This window comes from Trichosurus vulpecula, chromosome 5 (assembly GCF_011100635.1).
Source record: "Trichosurus vulpecula isolate mTriVul1 chromosome 5, mTriVul1.pri, whole genome shotgun sequence".
Taxonomy (NCBI): Eukaryota; Metazoa; Chordata; class Mammalia; order Diprotodontia; family Phalangeridae; genus Trichosurus; species Trichosurus vulpecula.
Window position 1 is genome coordinate 218,131,257 of NC_050577.1, and position 16,008 is coordinate 218,147,264.

General features: G+C 39.5%; 1 protein-coding gene across 1 annotated transcript in view; it reads left to right on the forward strand.

Annotated features, from left to right (window-relative positions):
- Nucleotides 1-16,008, forward strand: part of CDK17 (cyclin dependent kinase 17) — a 145,085-nt gene that overhangs the window by 99,548 nt on the left and 29,529 nt on the right. Inside the window, exon 5 of the mRNA XM_036760187.1 lies at nt 5,746-5,871. Within this exon, the coding sequence (XP_036616082.1) occupies nt 5,746-5,871 (126 nt within the window). The remainder of the gene's footprint in view (nt 1-5,745; nt 5,872-16,008) is intronic.

The window sequence follows — 16,008 nt, forward strand, 5'->3', positions numbered from 1 at the left end:
CCGTGGCAAAGGACAAATGAAAACCAAGCAGCACTGAATTAGCTTTCCACCTCTGCTCTTATTCTGAAAAGGGAATTCCAAGCTTTGTTGACTTCTTTAAAGAACCAAATGTGAAAGCAGCCAGGGGAGGGAAAGAGAACACCAAGGAAATACCATCATGGTGAATCTGAGTGTGTGTTTCTCTGTCTTTCAAAATGTGGTCCAGCATGTTCTGGAGATAAATGATGGATGCATCTTTGTCTCTTTCTATTGCTCCAGCAGAGGAGAATTCTTTGGGATTGGAACTTGACAAGAAGGGGAATGTTTAAATGTTCTTCCCACTTCTTGACATTTGGGCATTAGGATGTTGTCATACTAAGTGACAATTGGAATATTGTCATTCAAAATAATTGGAAAGAGATCAGAGATGGTGGAGGAAATGCTGATTCAGGAAAAGAAAAAAAGTCATTTAAGACTTTAGGACCAATTCTTGCCACTGTCATCATTCACTTGTAACATCACTTTGAAATTATGACAAAATCTTTCCCATCAGGAGAGAGAGCTGTGACAACACCACATTCCTTTCCTAGTTTGCTTATCCAAGCAACTGCCTTGCCTTATGTTCTCATGATGCAGATAGAGACCTGAAGGAGGGGGAGGGGGAGCATGAAGATGTCACAAAAATCAGTAGACTTATTTTTTGGAGATTATGCCCATTTTTCATTGTCTCCTGAGTTAGGAACCAAGTTACAAGTTTTCTAGAATCATTTGAAAAACAAGAATTTAGATACAGAAGGCTTTTCTATACTAGTTTTATTTTCAGGGCTAAGATGACTAGTTAGTTTCTGAGATTGTGTGATCTTGTGATAATTACAAGCAAAGTAAAAAGTAGTACAAATACCTGTCAAAGGTTTGGGTTCATTGTGCTTTTTTGTCACTGAAAAGAAGGAGGAGGGGTCAGGGAGAACTTTCTGCAGCGATCTGAGCTGGTTCTTGATGGAAGAGAAGGTTTGGGTTGAGCAGAGAGATGGAGGAGAAAGGGATGGAAACAAAATGAGCAAACTGCGTGGTGGTGGAAAGCCTTTTAAACCTCATGTTTGCTCTTGTCCTCCTCCCCAGTCTTTTACTGACAAAGATGCTTTCTCTGCTCTCTTTGACTTTTCTCTGAAGTCCTGCTTGCTTTTACCAGCAGGAGAGGCTGTTTATTAGCATGTCCACAGACTAAAGATTCCCTCAGGAGACCTTTCCAATGAGGAGAAAGTTTCTATCCCACCCGTTTTATCTCCTGCCTAATTCCCAAATTCCCTGTTAAAATTGAACAATCTCCTCAAAGTTACTTGATCTCTAATGACTCATTATTGTACTGCAGCTGTCCTGAAAAGCCACGAGCTTCTTAGACACACGCTGCTCAAATGGCCCTCCAGCCCTATCAGCCACATCCACAGTAGGACTGGGAAGAGATGGACAGTGTTCTCCTCATGTCTTTTCATTTTCTTTTCTCACTTCTTTTCTCAACAAAGGAATTACAATCGGCTCTTCCTGGCATGGCTTTTGCTTCCTACAGGCCTTCATCACCTTTGACTGTCAGCTTCTCAGGGTCTGGACTGTCTTTGCAATTTTGTATCCCCAGTGCTTAGCACAGTGCCTGGCACATAGTAGGCATTTAATTAATGTTTATTAAGACTCACTGCCTGACCAGCTTCCCTAGCATTCTGAGTCCCTTCTCTCTGAGATCTTTACTTAGAGAATGAAAACTCATGAGGAAGGTAGGTCTGCTGTAAAAGTGTCATCATGTGTTTGTCCATAACCTTCATTTAACATAATTACAGTTTTTGTCTATCTCAGACTCCTGCTTTTTTGTCAACCATTTTATGGCACAGAATGGCTTGGGAATGCAGCCTGGCATAGTGGATAGAGGGCTACCCTGCTGGCATGGTGGGTGTTTGGAGGGCTGCCCTGCTGGCATGGTTGGGGGTGGCGCATGGTGTCTAGAGGGCCACCCCGGAAATCAGAAGGGACTTGAATTCAAGTTTTGATACACGTTCCTTGCAAGTCTGACATCTGTTCCCTTTGTAATATAAACAGGTGATTAAACATCTCCATGTTCCAGGCAACTCTGACTCTTAAGTTAGAGGCGCTAGTCAGTCTGGTATCTCATCAGTATCAACACTATTACCATCATTGTTACCATCAGTGGCAAGGAGATTTCCATAACGAGAGTTCCCCAAGCTGACAAAACCATTGACACAGGACCCCTCCTTGCCTCTCCTACCCCTACCCTCCAAAGCAAATTTACCAAAAGGAAACTATTTTCTCTGTGTGGAAGAGTGTTTGTTACTTTGTGCATATGTTTAGATTGTGTCAGTCTACATATTGGAATTTAACTAGATTATACAAATTTTTATCTAACTTAATTGGACTTGGTCAGAATCAGTAAACTGTAGATAATGTCTTTTTCGCTGTCCCTTTACTGAGTGATAGTATGATACAGGATTGATAGAGAAATCATCTCTGTGAGTGACTGGTTAAGCATTCGGGATGCTGCTGGACTGGCAGCTGCTGGAGGTGTGATGTCCCTAGAGGATGGCCTCAGCCATGGGGAGGACCCTGAGAGAACCCTGTTAGGAGGTACACGGCCTACTGTGCAGGTTCTTTCCCCCCCTCTCCCCCAACTTTTATCTCAAAACTCCCTCCTCTGTGCCTGTGATAGACTCAGGGGAACAAGATAATTGTTTTCTGGTATTTGATGGGAATCACATTTGTTCAGCTCTAAGGACAGAATTTAAAGAAATGAGTAGAAATGACTCAAAGGCACATTTAAGGGAAAACTTCTGAAGAGTGAAATAGCACTGTCCAAAGTGGAAGGACGAGGGAGGAAGGGTGGGACTGCTCTGCCAGGAGTTCAGCTTGCCAGGGGAATGGTGAGCTCCAAGGATACTCCTCTCTGCACTTGGACATGGCAGCAGCAGCTGGCTCAGAGATGACCAGGAAAGGCTCCACCATCTCTGGAGAGATTACCCTCTACTGATTGGGTTTTCCTACTCTCAAGCCTTTGATAAGAATTATACTTCAAGACCTAGCTCACTGAACATATAAATTGATAAGAGTTTTCGATTCTAGAAACTTTCACTATTAAAACAGTTACACCAAGAATCATCACATAAAGCACTGATTCTTATACTTTATTCATTCCACAAACCTCCATGGGCCCCTGTGATAATTCTCTTATATATGACCCGTCTACCTAAAACCTAGAAAAAATATTATTAAGGTTCTCTAAAGTCTTATCCTTATAGCTCTAGATTTTTTGTATATTGCTGGGTGTTAGTATAAGATTTGTGATTTAGGGGACTTTTGTGATGATATGTTTTTGAAATTTGAGATGGGAAGGGGAGTGAGGACCACAGAAGGATAAGGTGCTTAGCTATAGCAGGTGCCATTGTTCTCATTCGCATCAGTGTTATACAAATGGACAGTCAGTTTATGTGGATGACCGGAATCAGATACTGTATAGGACTCTTTATTATATATGTTTGTTGTGTCCCAACAGAGAAAGCATTGTTTCTGTGATCTGTTAGCTGAGATATAAAAATTGCTTTGTTATGTAGAATTGTTCTTTGTTTTCATTTAATGGGCTTTTTTCTTGTTTGTTTTTTAAGTAAATACTAAACTTGGTGAATCATAGCACCTGATATGGTGTTAGGTTTAGATCAGTAGTAAATAATTATTTATTTTTTAGTATCTGCTGTGTGCACTGCTTCCTGCTAGGTGCTACAGTGAAGCAGTATAAGAGACCATCCTTGCCTTCCAAAAGCTTACAGTTTAATTAGAGAGATAACAAAATACTCATGAAATGATAACAATTCAAGATAAGTAAGACCCCAGGGAGTCCTGTTTTGATAAATGCTACCAGAACTGTTCAGAGAAAGGGGAGGGATTGTTTTGCACTGAAGTGATTAAGGAAGATTTCATAGGGAAGGGACTTGAATTGAGTTTGAGAGGATATAGATGGGGGGGGAGCTCTTTGGGCCAGAGAAGTAACAGGAATCGGAAGTGTGAATGATCCAGCTGGAGAGACAGAAACAGGCAGTTAGTTGAAAGTCAAACTGGCCTTCCGGTAAGAGCTTGAGAGTTGAGATGTAGATTCAGGAATCACATACATGGTTACGTGGGGATGATTATTGGAACCATGAGAGTAGGTAAGAGCATTAAGGGAGAAAATAGAAGGAGGCATTGGATAGAGCCAAAAACGTGGTCACCAATGTTCCTATCGTCTTTGTTTCCTTTCTTTGGACACACTCTAGCATGGAGCAAGAGACCCCCGATGGAGTATCCTCAGGGCAGAGGACACTAGCTGCTTTCTGTTGCTTGGTCACACCAGTGTCTTGGACTGAGCTTCCTGTCCCCCTCTCTGACATGTATCTCTAATTCCTGTAAATACTTCCTCCCCCTTCCAATATACCATAGTGTTTTATGTGAATTGTTGTAGTTACTGTGCTCCCTAGCAGCTAGGGGACACCATTGTGCACAGAGCCCTGGGCCTGGAATCAGGGAGTCCTGAGTTCAGATGTGGTTTAAGACAGTCACTTAGCTGTAGGCCCCAGGCAAGTCACTTATTCTTTTTGCTTCCGCTTCTTCAACTGTAAAATGAGTGGAAGTTGGGAGGTAGAAAAGTAGTTTCTGAAATAGGTTTGAGTAGATGAGTATCTGAAGTAGGCTGGTAATTGTGAGATGAGAAAGGAAGAGATAAATCGTCCTATGATTGTAGAGCTAGAACTGGATGTGGTAACCAAGTAGATTCAGGTGGCAAGAGATAGGAAGGAGACAAAGATGTCTTAAGAGTTTCACGAAAGGGTGGTTTGGGATGGACGGTTGGTTCAGGGGAAAAAATGATGAATTCCACTTCAGACAGAGTGAATTTCTTGTGGTGGTTGAGTATGTTTGTCCAGTAGGAATGTGGGACTGAAGCTTAGGTGGGAGGGGAGGGCCGTGAGGATTAGCTGAGGTGACATTTGGAGCCATGAAGCGCAGTCTGAAAAAGAGTCACAGGACCTCCACCTCCTACATGAATCATAGATCACGTGACCCACATGTCCTCAAGCCTTCGTGAAGGAAGACAGGGCTCAGTTGGAGGTGAAGCAGCACACACAGAATGTTCTCCTTTCTCTTCCCACCAGGAATAATACCTTATTCTTATACCTAAGACCTTAATAAATAATACCTCAGTGCCATCTGCCTGAAATGTTGCTTTAGCTTCCTAGCCAGCTTACTTACCCTCTGTCTTTATTCCTTCCAGTCCAATTCAACAGGCATTTATTAAGTACCTTCTGTATGGTAGGCAGCAGGCAGCAAGGTGGAGCACTGGGCCTGGAGTCAGGAAGATTCATCATGCCGAGTTCAAATGTGACCTCAGACACTTTCTAGCTGGGTGACACTGGCCAGGACCCAAAGGCAGGAGGTAGAGGGAGTAGCTAATAGGCCACTTTGACTGGCAGAGAGTCCTTGAAGGGCACTAATAAGAAATGCAGTGGTAGGTAGGGGTTGGATTGAGGAGGGTTGAATTCCAATCCATCCTTCTCACCATTGCTTGATGAATTATGCCCCTCTTCAGCTCAGAAACCTTCAGTGGCCGATAGCTGTTGAGGTCTCAGTGTATTGTATAAAACCAAAATAAACGTCAAGCAATTTATCGCTAAGAAATACTGAAAAAAAAAAGCCACATCATAATCGTTTTAAAATTAAGTCTTCTTTTTTTCTTTCTTTCAGGATTTAAATAAGCGTTTGTCACTTCCTGCGGACATTAGAATACCTGACGGTTATTTAGAAAAGCTGCAGATAAATAGCCCTCCATTTGATCAGCCAATGAGCCGGCGCTCTCGGAGAGCTTCCTTGGTGAGTTTTCAAAGGATCTCTTTCCCCAGCAGCAATCAAATCAGCTGCTTACTTCCTAGGGATGCAGATTTCAAATCATAGCTGTATTTCAGCATTCTAGATCTTATGAGAGATAGTGTGGCCTTGTAGACAGAGAGCTGGCTTTGGAGCCAGGGACTGCCCCCAGCACCTCATTGTTCTGTGACAGGGCAGGTCGCTGAGCCTTTTGGTGCTGACGGCAGCTCCCTGAAACCTCAGGTGGCAGAGAAGGTGCCTACCTGCCCTGGGTGGCTGGGTGGCAGCTGGGTGGCTTTCTGTTTTCCTATGCTGGAGTTGGATTGGCTAGAATTTCTGTATATCTTTTGTCCAGCTTCTCTGGCTATTTAGGTTTATTTAAGTTATTTGGATTTGGTAACTATGTATGTACTATACTATTTAAGAAATTATACATATTGCTATTAATGTTATGTTTAAATTGTGTAGAATATGAGAAATTTTCTTTGGGTCTTAATTTAAAATGATTTATTCATTATGCACTGTTAAAGGAATATATTCATATTTAGTTTCTGATTTTCCCCATTAACTTAGTAATGGAATTTTACATATGTATGGGCTGTACTTTTCCCCCCAAAATCTGATTTGTATAAAACCTGATTGTACCTTATAATGGGCATGTTCAGATGTATATGCATGTGTATTTTTCCCCCAGAGAGATCCCATTTTAGGAGGATGGCCTATGTTCAGCCCGATATGGGTTTTGTTAGAAATTCTATATGTCTAGAGTTCTTCCTGAGAAATCATGACTTTGAATTTGTAGTGCATGACTCTTGGCCTGTGTTCCTAGAGAACGTTACCAGGGAACGGACCAAGTAGAAGGTTCATAGAGTGGTTCCAAACCTGCGTTCTGTTTTCTGATTTTGATGAAAGTGGCAAGTTTAGAGACTAGAGTAGGTTCTATCACTAAATAAATGATCAAAATTCCATTTCATATGGAATCCAAGCCAAATTCCAGAATAAGCAGCATGTCCCAAAAGCTGCACCAATATGGTACAAAAATATTTAGAATATGTTCTCTTTTTAACCATAACACACAAATATTAGTTTGCTTCCTTCTAGCCTGTGCTTTGTGTTCTTTCTGAGGCCTAATAGAAGAGAATGACTCCAGGTCTGGTAGGAGCATTAGACATTAATGTTTAAGGGAGGGGGTGAGTTCCTTCTCTAATTCAAATATGCTTTGATACCAAGGAAAGCCCATGGGACTTCAAACCTCTCAAAGCTGAGTCAAATAGATATTTCTCTGTGACATGTTTTCTTTTTCTTTTTTTTTCATGATTTCTTATTCATTTCATATAAAATGTTAGATTTCTTGAAATTATTCATCAATTATTTCAGACACCACAGCCTTGACTAACATGTTTAAATGAAAGTTTGCCATGATTATGTTTTGTCTCCAGGGAGAAAGAACTGTGGATTTTCCCTTACCTGCTCTGTGGGCTTTTCTGTCTATCTGACTTACCTATTTGCTGATGGTAGCTTGTTTTTTTAGACTCTTTCATAGTGAATGAACCCAAGAACTCAGCTTATTCTACCTATGACATCTAAATGCAACTAAATTTAAAAAATTTCAACATAAACTTAATAACCATCATTAAAAGCAGGTAATGAAAAGCATATGAAATGCAAGTAGAAGCGCTGGAGCCAAATGAACCACTTCCAAACCATGCTGCTTGTGCTCTGGTCAGTGTCCTCCTCCTTCCCCCTCCCTGACCCCCAGAACCACCCTGGTTCTGAGGGGAGAGTGTGTGCCCCTCTGCTCTGTAAGCAGACCTCCACTTGACTTCAGGACAACCTCCTTTGAGTTCCCTTTAGGGCATTTCTCTTCCCCCGCTTTCATCCTATTAGAGGGCAAGGTCCTGGAGAACATTACTAAGAGGTTGCTGATCTTCACTAGTGCAGGAAGTTTCCACATCAGTGAGATCACATGAATAGATCAAAATATTTTATCATGTTAACATTTCCTTTAGCCATTCTTCAAGTGTTAGACCTATAATTTGTTTTCCAATTTTAATAGCAGTTTTTTGCTATTGCAAATTGCACCACTGAGAAAAATTTTGTACTTGTTACCTTACACTCACTAGAATGACAGAAGCAGGAAAAAAGTGATAACAGTCCAAGGATAGAAGGGACCCTGGGGAAGCAGGCACTCTCATACATTGATGGTGCTACTGCAAGCATGTGAGAAAGCAGTGATTCTGTTGCTAGTACTTTTATCACAAAAAAAAAATCATGAAAAGAAAAAACCAAGACTTATTTGTACAGAACTGGTAAATTTTGGTTGTATTTGGCAAACATCATGGTAAATTAGTTTATTTTTTTCTATATTTGTTCAAACCAACCACAGATTAAGGGATAGCCCTCTATTCATTGCTTCCTTCATTCCTGTGAAAATCATTTTGGAGCATTTTATGTATAAGTCTCTTGTGTGTCTCAATAAATTAATATCCATATATTTGCTATATTTTTTCATTGCTGTAAAAGATATTTCTCTTTCATTTCTTTTTATTCTTGTTGCTAACATATAGAAGTACAGGTTGTTTTTGTGGATTTATCTCATATCATTACCACTAGATTTTACTGAGTCTCTTACTCTTGAGCTTAGTAGTTTGTAATTACCCTCAGTATCTAAGAGATGCAGAGCAAAGAAAGATCCTGCAACTTATGTGGGTGTTAAATGGAGGTCAGCCTGACATCTTTTTACTTCAGTTCTGCCAACAGAATCAAGGCAAATGCTTTTTAGTTGTGAACATATTATATCTTCTTGGTGGAATTAAACTTCTTTCTTCAACAAATAACAAAAAAATTAAGTTTCCTATGGACAGGGCACTGTTTGAAGCTATAAGGATGAAAAAAGGAAGGAAAAATAAACTCACCCACAAGGAGCTTACCTTCATTCTATTTGGGCAGAGATGCTCTGCTTTTTCATTTATAGCCTTTCTATAATAGATTCTTTTAAGTGCTTGCTGACCTAAATTGAGTTGAGTTCTAGGTCACTCACTGAGGTTACAAACTCACTTCATTTCAGACTTCAGTCTTTCAGATAAAGGAAGAATGTTCCCAAATTTCCAGTACATTCTGCTTAAACTGAAATACCATCCAGAATGTTTCAACATAAAGCACAAGCACAACCTCCTAACGCTCCTGATGGTCTGGAAAGACTTCAAGAATGGGCCTCTAGTTTACTGGACTGTGCTGGCCACAGGGTGATTATTCTTTCAGGTACTGAAACTCTCCAAGATCACCTGCTAAGGCCCAGGTGGCTTGTGATCTTTGGAGTTTTGCATCATTATGCATCTTGAACTGTTTTTAAGATTTTATGATTACCAGCTTATTAGAGAGACATTAACTAAAGAACAGAATGCCTCTAAATACACGTGGCTGGGTTTTCTTTATGCTTAGTTATCTACAGAGTTGCTCTAAAGATGATGCTTATTTGACTTTATAGGGTTTTTTTTTTGTAGTCATAGTATTCAAAGTTTAGAAGGACCTTGTAAATAGTGGGTTGAGAGGTCAGTCAGTCGGCAAGCATTTGTTAAGTCCCTGCTGTAAGGTGCTTAGAGTACAAATGTAAGAGGCTGAGGTAAGAAGAAAGAGAATAGACATGAGGACAGCCTGCCCAGGCCCTGAGCGAGGAAGGACAAGAATCCTTCCTAGGTTATGTACTCAATGGCTGGAATAACTATGGTGTCCGTTATTGAAACAGGAAAATGGCTGTGACAGTTTGACTGAGGAAGGAAGATAGTGAGTTTTGTATTGGATGTATTGAGTTTGAGGTATCTGTGAGGGACCGCAGGGGGCAGAGCTGGCACTCAGGATAAAAGATGAAGTGTGAATCTACAAGTTTGGGAGTGGTCAGCTTAGAAGTGATAGTTGGATTCTTCTGAGAGCTGATGAGAACCAGGGCATGCACAGAGAGAAGAGGAGAAAGAGTCCGTCCCGTTCCACCCCACCACTGCCCCCCAGAACATTGGTGTCAGCCATGGATAGATAGTATGTGGATGTGGATGGTAATCTTGTCAAGAACAGTTGGTCAGGTAGGGAGGGGTGAAACAAGACAGAGATTATCTTCACCAGCATGAAGTACTGCCAAAATGTCTAGAAGTTTGAGGACCCAGGAAAAAGCAATTGGATTTAGCAAGAAAGAATCATTAGTAACCTTTGAGAGAGCTGTTTCAGTTGAGTGTTGGAGGTGGAAACCAGGCTGCAGGAAGCAGAAAGGAAGTAGAGCCAATGAGCATAGATCTGAGTTTTCTGGAAATCTGACTATGAAAAGGAAAAGTGATAGAGGATTAATGAACAAACATTTGCCTCACATTTACTCTAAAACACTCTGATTTCCCCCTCCCCCCCCTTTTTTTCCAGCCTCCTTTTGTGTGTTGTCTTCCCTCATTAGACTGTTAATTCCTCGAGGGCAGGGACTGCCTTTATATCCCTGATGCTTAGCACAGTGCCTGGCACATAGTAGGCCCTTAATCAATGTTGATTCACTGACCAAAGTGAAACAGTCCCTGCTTCCAGAAACTTCCATTCTTTGGGAAGGTCACAGGAAGCTTTTTCAAGGAAAGAGATTTGCACTTGTTTCTGGGCAGCAAAAAAGGAATGAGTGGATGAGGAGAGATTGAAAATTAGGAAGAGAGAAGGGAGGCTTAAAAAGAGAAGCTTACAGAGAGAGGGAGTGAGGGGAGTCTATCCTGGACAGCTCAAGTGGAGGAGTGGGTCTTAGCAAGAAGAAAGGCCCAGCTCCTCCTTTGAGAAGCAGAAGGTGGATCATGTGGAGGGGATATGAGTGTGGAATTGGGAGGACATTCCCTAGTTGAAAATGTTCTTTTTTGTTAAATACTCAAAAGATTTAACATGTGGTCCTGATAGAACCAAAATAGCAGGTGAAAACGAAGGTCTGAAACTTCTTTCTATGCCTCTAGTACAAGGGACTTTATCCAAGATTGAGAGTTCTGAGTAATTTTAATAGGGTTTACTTAGACTCCTAAAGTGATAGATTTAAAATATTAGTTTGATTTGCTCTACCTTCATGCCAGATATAAATGAAAGACCTAAAACTTATCATTTGCAGTTTCTATTTTGCTCTGTGATGAAATTAAGGAAAACAGTGCCCTCTAATGAATTTTCAGTGTATTGAGAATGGAACCTTAGATTACTTCAGGAAAGGTTGTTTCCCCTTCTTGGCTTTAAATTGATTGTTGTAGCTTTGGGACCTAAAATAAATTTTGCCCTCTGTGTTTTAGTTTGTGAGGATGCACATATTACAATTTCTGCACAGTTTTGTGTTATGTCTTAGAACCTTGATGTCCAAGATTGTGCAAACTAAACCTTAGGTTTATGGCTAAAGAGTTGCAGTGTATGGATACAACTGTTGATATATCTTACTGCTTCTGATTTTAGATACAACTTGAATTTTTCATAAACTGCTGGAAAATCAAGCTTTAAAAGACTTTGAGTATTAAGTTAATTTTAAAAAAATTAGTATTGCCTTTCTCCTGTAGTTTATTAGTTAGGATCAATACATATTGACTACTGTAGTTTTATATCATGTAATTCCTACATAAACTGAGTTGTTAACACATAAGGTGCAGGGCTGAATGGTTAAAATTTGTATAGATGTGTTTTTCTTGTTTTGAAAAGGCATCTTTTAAAAAATTACACACTAATCTGAAATTGGATACATCCTCTGTTAGAGGACAGGCTTGGTGAGGCCTGAATGGTTCAGATCATTGTTTACTTAACCATAGCATGGAAGAAAGACTCACCAAGCATATGCAGCATTGATTTAGTTGAGTTCATCTTCTCTGGCTCTCAGGCAGCCACGTTGGAACACCTTCCTGCCTTCTTGTGGTCTGGCTTTTGAACTTAGGTCACCAAGAAGCTATAACTGAATCTTGGTGATTTCAAGTACCTTTTAAGGAAAAATTAATTTAATCCATGTGGCAAGTATTTTTTCTTTCCGCCACACTTTGCCTTTTAAAACATGGTACGTCATGGAAACTACATGCAACTCCATTACGTGGATGATTAAGAAATGGAGTATTTTGTTAATCAAATATTTTGATTAATAATTGCCACACATACCTAATTATCCATTTTGTGGTATTTTAATATGATAAAAAAACATAACAGTGTTCATAAATATGTCTTATTTTTCTGAAGGGACTTTGAGATCTTATAGTTCATCAATTGTTTGGTACTTGTGTCTCAATTAATAGACATTTATGGTGGATAGACCAGATTAATTCTTGTTACTCTTGACATGAAATGGAGGTAAACATTTTTTTCAAGTATTAAACCAAGGGCTAAGACTGTCAGAATGTATAGGCAGAGGAGTCTTAAATGTAAATGAAGCATTGGCCATAATTTCATCTCATATCTAGTGAAACATTCATATAAATGCCAGGTATGAAAAGTAGGACTATAAAGTAATGAAACCTGATGACAGAACTTTAGATTTGGAGGGACCTCAAAAGTAGTCTGGTCCAAATCTGAACCTGACAAAAAATGACCACTAGAGCAGAGCCCAGACGGATCATCTGTCTGTCCCCATTGTGCTCAGGCATATGCATTGTAGAGGAGAGTGTCTGCCCTCCCTCATCAGGTAGATGGTACTCGGAAGCTTTTCCTTATCTCGAGGCCAAATTTGCCTTTTTGACACACATTATTCATCCGTAATTGTTTCTTGTCCTTCCCTCTGGGTCAGCCAGAACAAGCCAATTCCTTATTCTTGTAATTCAGATACTTGAAAACAGAGATGCCATGCCAAGTCTTTTCCCAGGCTAAATAACCCCAGTTTTTTTAATAGGCTCTTATATGACTTCAAATCATAGTTGACCTTCCAGGGGGCCTTCGGGACACCTAGAACTTCCTAAAATATTGTGCCCAGATGTAGAAGGGCTGTCATGGTACCTTTCTAGTTTTGGACACTGCCTCTTAATGCATGTATTAACTGTCCTGGCTGCCATATCACATGCTTGCAGTCCAGCAAAACCTCCAGGTGTGTGTGTGTGTGGGGGGGGGGGAGTTCTTAAAATTTTACAGTTAGTTTTTTTGAATCCAAGTGTATTTCTCTTGCTTTCCCTCTTTTATTCTCTTCACACCCCATCCATCTAGATATATGTATGATATATGTAGAGAGATATATGTAGATATATGTAGAGAGAGAGAGCTAGTAAATTTCTATCTTCCTTTATGTCCATTAGTTGTTCTTGCAAACTGATTGACAGAGAGTTATGTTTTTATTTTTAACAAATGAGTTCAAAACCCATCAATTAACTTTTCATTTGGAAGATTCTTAAATAGGTTAGAAAAATTATGTCTCCAGGTTTTTCACGTGTATAGGTACAAGGTTTTTACAGAAAACCCATCACTATTTAGCAGCAAAAGCTTATTTTTCAAATGTCTTGCTAATAATCATGATGGCTTCATGCTGTTATTAGCCAGTATTCAAGGCATGCCATACAAAAAGGATGAGGTTTGTCGTTACTGTTTGTAAATCCATATTTTAAGTAGTGTTGTTCATTTCCGCTTTGGGGAGGCCTGCAGTCAGATTTAATTAAATTTTTATTGTTTTTACTTGGTATCATGGTTGACAGAAAGGCCCTACTAGTAGAAATGTCAACACTGCCATTTTCCTTTTTGTTTGCTCAGATTCATATGATTAACATTGTCTCCAATCTCTGATATCTTTGCAAGAATCTTTTTAAGCCATGTCTCCACTTCATGAGGGTTAGTTCAGTTCAAACTAGTTATCCATAAATTGAATTGACACAAGTAAACTTTAGTGACTACATGGTGCCGGATGCTGTGCTCCAGCCCACAGCGTGGCACTGTTCCAACTCTTCCCTCAGGATGTGTCACCTACCAGAAGTGACATATGGCCATCTGATTAGCAGACAAGTGAGGGCACCAGTATCAATCTAATAAATTTTATTCAGACAACTTGATTTCTATTTTAAGATAAAAATACATCAGGATAGAAATTCTAATATTTTCTTCCCACAGTCCAGTGGATCATCTTGCATGCTTCACTTTGGAGAGAACTGCTATAGGCCAAGAATGATTGTGTTTTCAGTACCTGTAGCCATTTTCCTTGTTACTTTAAAAAAAAAAAAAGAACACTTTTATATCTAGTTATTTCCTAACAGCAAAGTTCCTCCCATAATGCATAGATATAGCACCACATTTCTGACATGAGAATGAGACACCAAACTCAGGAGTCACTTAATACTTGATTTTCCCACCTAGTGCACAGAATTGGGAGAGGGACAATGAGGACATGTCAGCAGCAGCTTTGGTCATTGCTCCAAGAAGGTCATAGAAAGTCTCTACTTAACTTGTTTTGGAAAACTGTCTCTCTGAGTTAATTTTAAACTGCATAATCATGTTCATCTGTCTTCACAACTATAGCACAACACTAATGTTAGTTCTTTAGGAACCATTTCAACTGTGTGGGTGTAGGTCTCCCACAGAACCAAGCATTCCGCCCTGTTTTTTACTTAACAAAACATGTTGGTCTGAACCACGAGAAGGCTAGTGGTGCTGAGCTGGTATCATGTTTGTGGGGATTTGGGGGTAGTTTTAAAAGTAAAACTGTATGAGACATAAGCATAAGGAATGAATGAATGGAACTGTTTCTGTCATGTTGGGCAGAACTTCAGTTGCACATATCAGCGCTCCTGTTTCTACGTTCACTCAGAATGACATTTCTTTAGCTTTGTCTTCAGTCTCTTGAATATTCTAAGGAGAGAATGTTAGTAAGTTGGTCATTCCATCTTTTGTTGTTGCTTTTGTCCCATCAAACAGAAAACATGCAGAATAACCATACTCACCCAAATTAGCATTTTAGATTTTCATAAGAAATATACATTGGTTTATTAAACTTTTGAAGGTGGGAAAATTTTTCACTTACGCTCTTTATTGTTTAATCCTTAAAAGAGTCTGACAGGTAACTCATGTTACTGGGTTTTGTAAACCAGCAAGACCCTGTGTCTTTCCTGTTTTGTGGTTTGGGTGGGAGGTATGTGAAAGTGTCATTCACTTCATTTAATAACCCACTGTTCAATCTAAATTCAGCATTACGCTTACAGCACAGTATTTACTTTCCATTTTTGCAGCCTGTCAGCACATTCTAGTGATGTCACTAAATTCCACTGTGAGGGGGCTGGAAACAGGACGGACTTTTCTTTGTAGTTTTGAATATTTAGATGTAGTTCTTCTGGTTAGCAGAGGAACTGTACATACCCACTTGTTGGATGTATTTGTCATTAGGCATTGGTGACATTTCTACCTTTATAGATCTGAAAATGTATATACTTTTTTTTAAAAAAGCAGACTCCAGCATTTAATCAGACAATTTGTATTAGACTGAGGGCTTATGATATTTCAAGTACATAGTTATTCAGAGAACTTGCCCAGAAATTCTCTAAGCTTCTGGTTATTGAGAAGGCTTTATTCTTTTCTGTTTTTCTCATATTAACTGATCAAATCTGGCTAGTTTTCTATTGATACTTGTAGCTTTCTGATATTTCCCAGTTAATTTTTAGTACATTTGTTGAAAGTAACAAACAAGGCCTTTTTTTCTATCGTGGGAAAATTAGAGTGCATGCACATGTGTGAACTCAGGCACCTCATTCTGTAGTGATAGGTTAGACAGATAAATTCATGGTAATCACAGCTGCCATCCATAGTTTAGGTACAGAATTTTTAAAAATGGAATGCATGCTGCATAAAATTACAAACAAATAGGAATCAGGACGTGTTTGTATACATCTATAGGACACACACAAAATATGCCTCCATAGACAAGAGCTATTCCCTATCAGGTTGGCACGACCTACCTGCGTGGTAGGCTGTGTTTGATGCCATGTGTCTTTTGTGTCAGGTAAAATGAACACCGCAATGGGAAGGAGTTACCTATTACATCTAGTTTCACTTTATTGATTAGCAGAGTTACTGGTTTTACAGGGAAAGGATCTAAGCTTTTTAAGTAATGCTATCTAATGTCATGTATAGCACTAATCTATAGTTAATAGATTTATTATTGGATAAATTGACTTGTGGCATTTTATTTTGCTAAGGGTGAAACAAATAAATGCA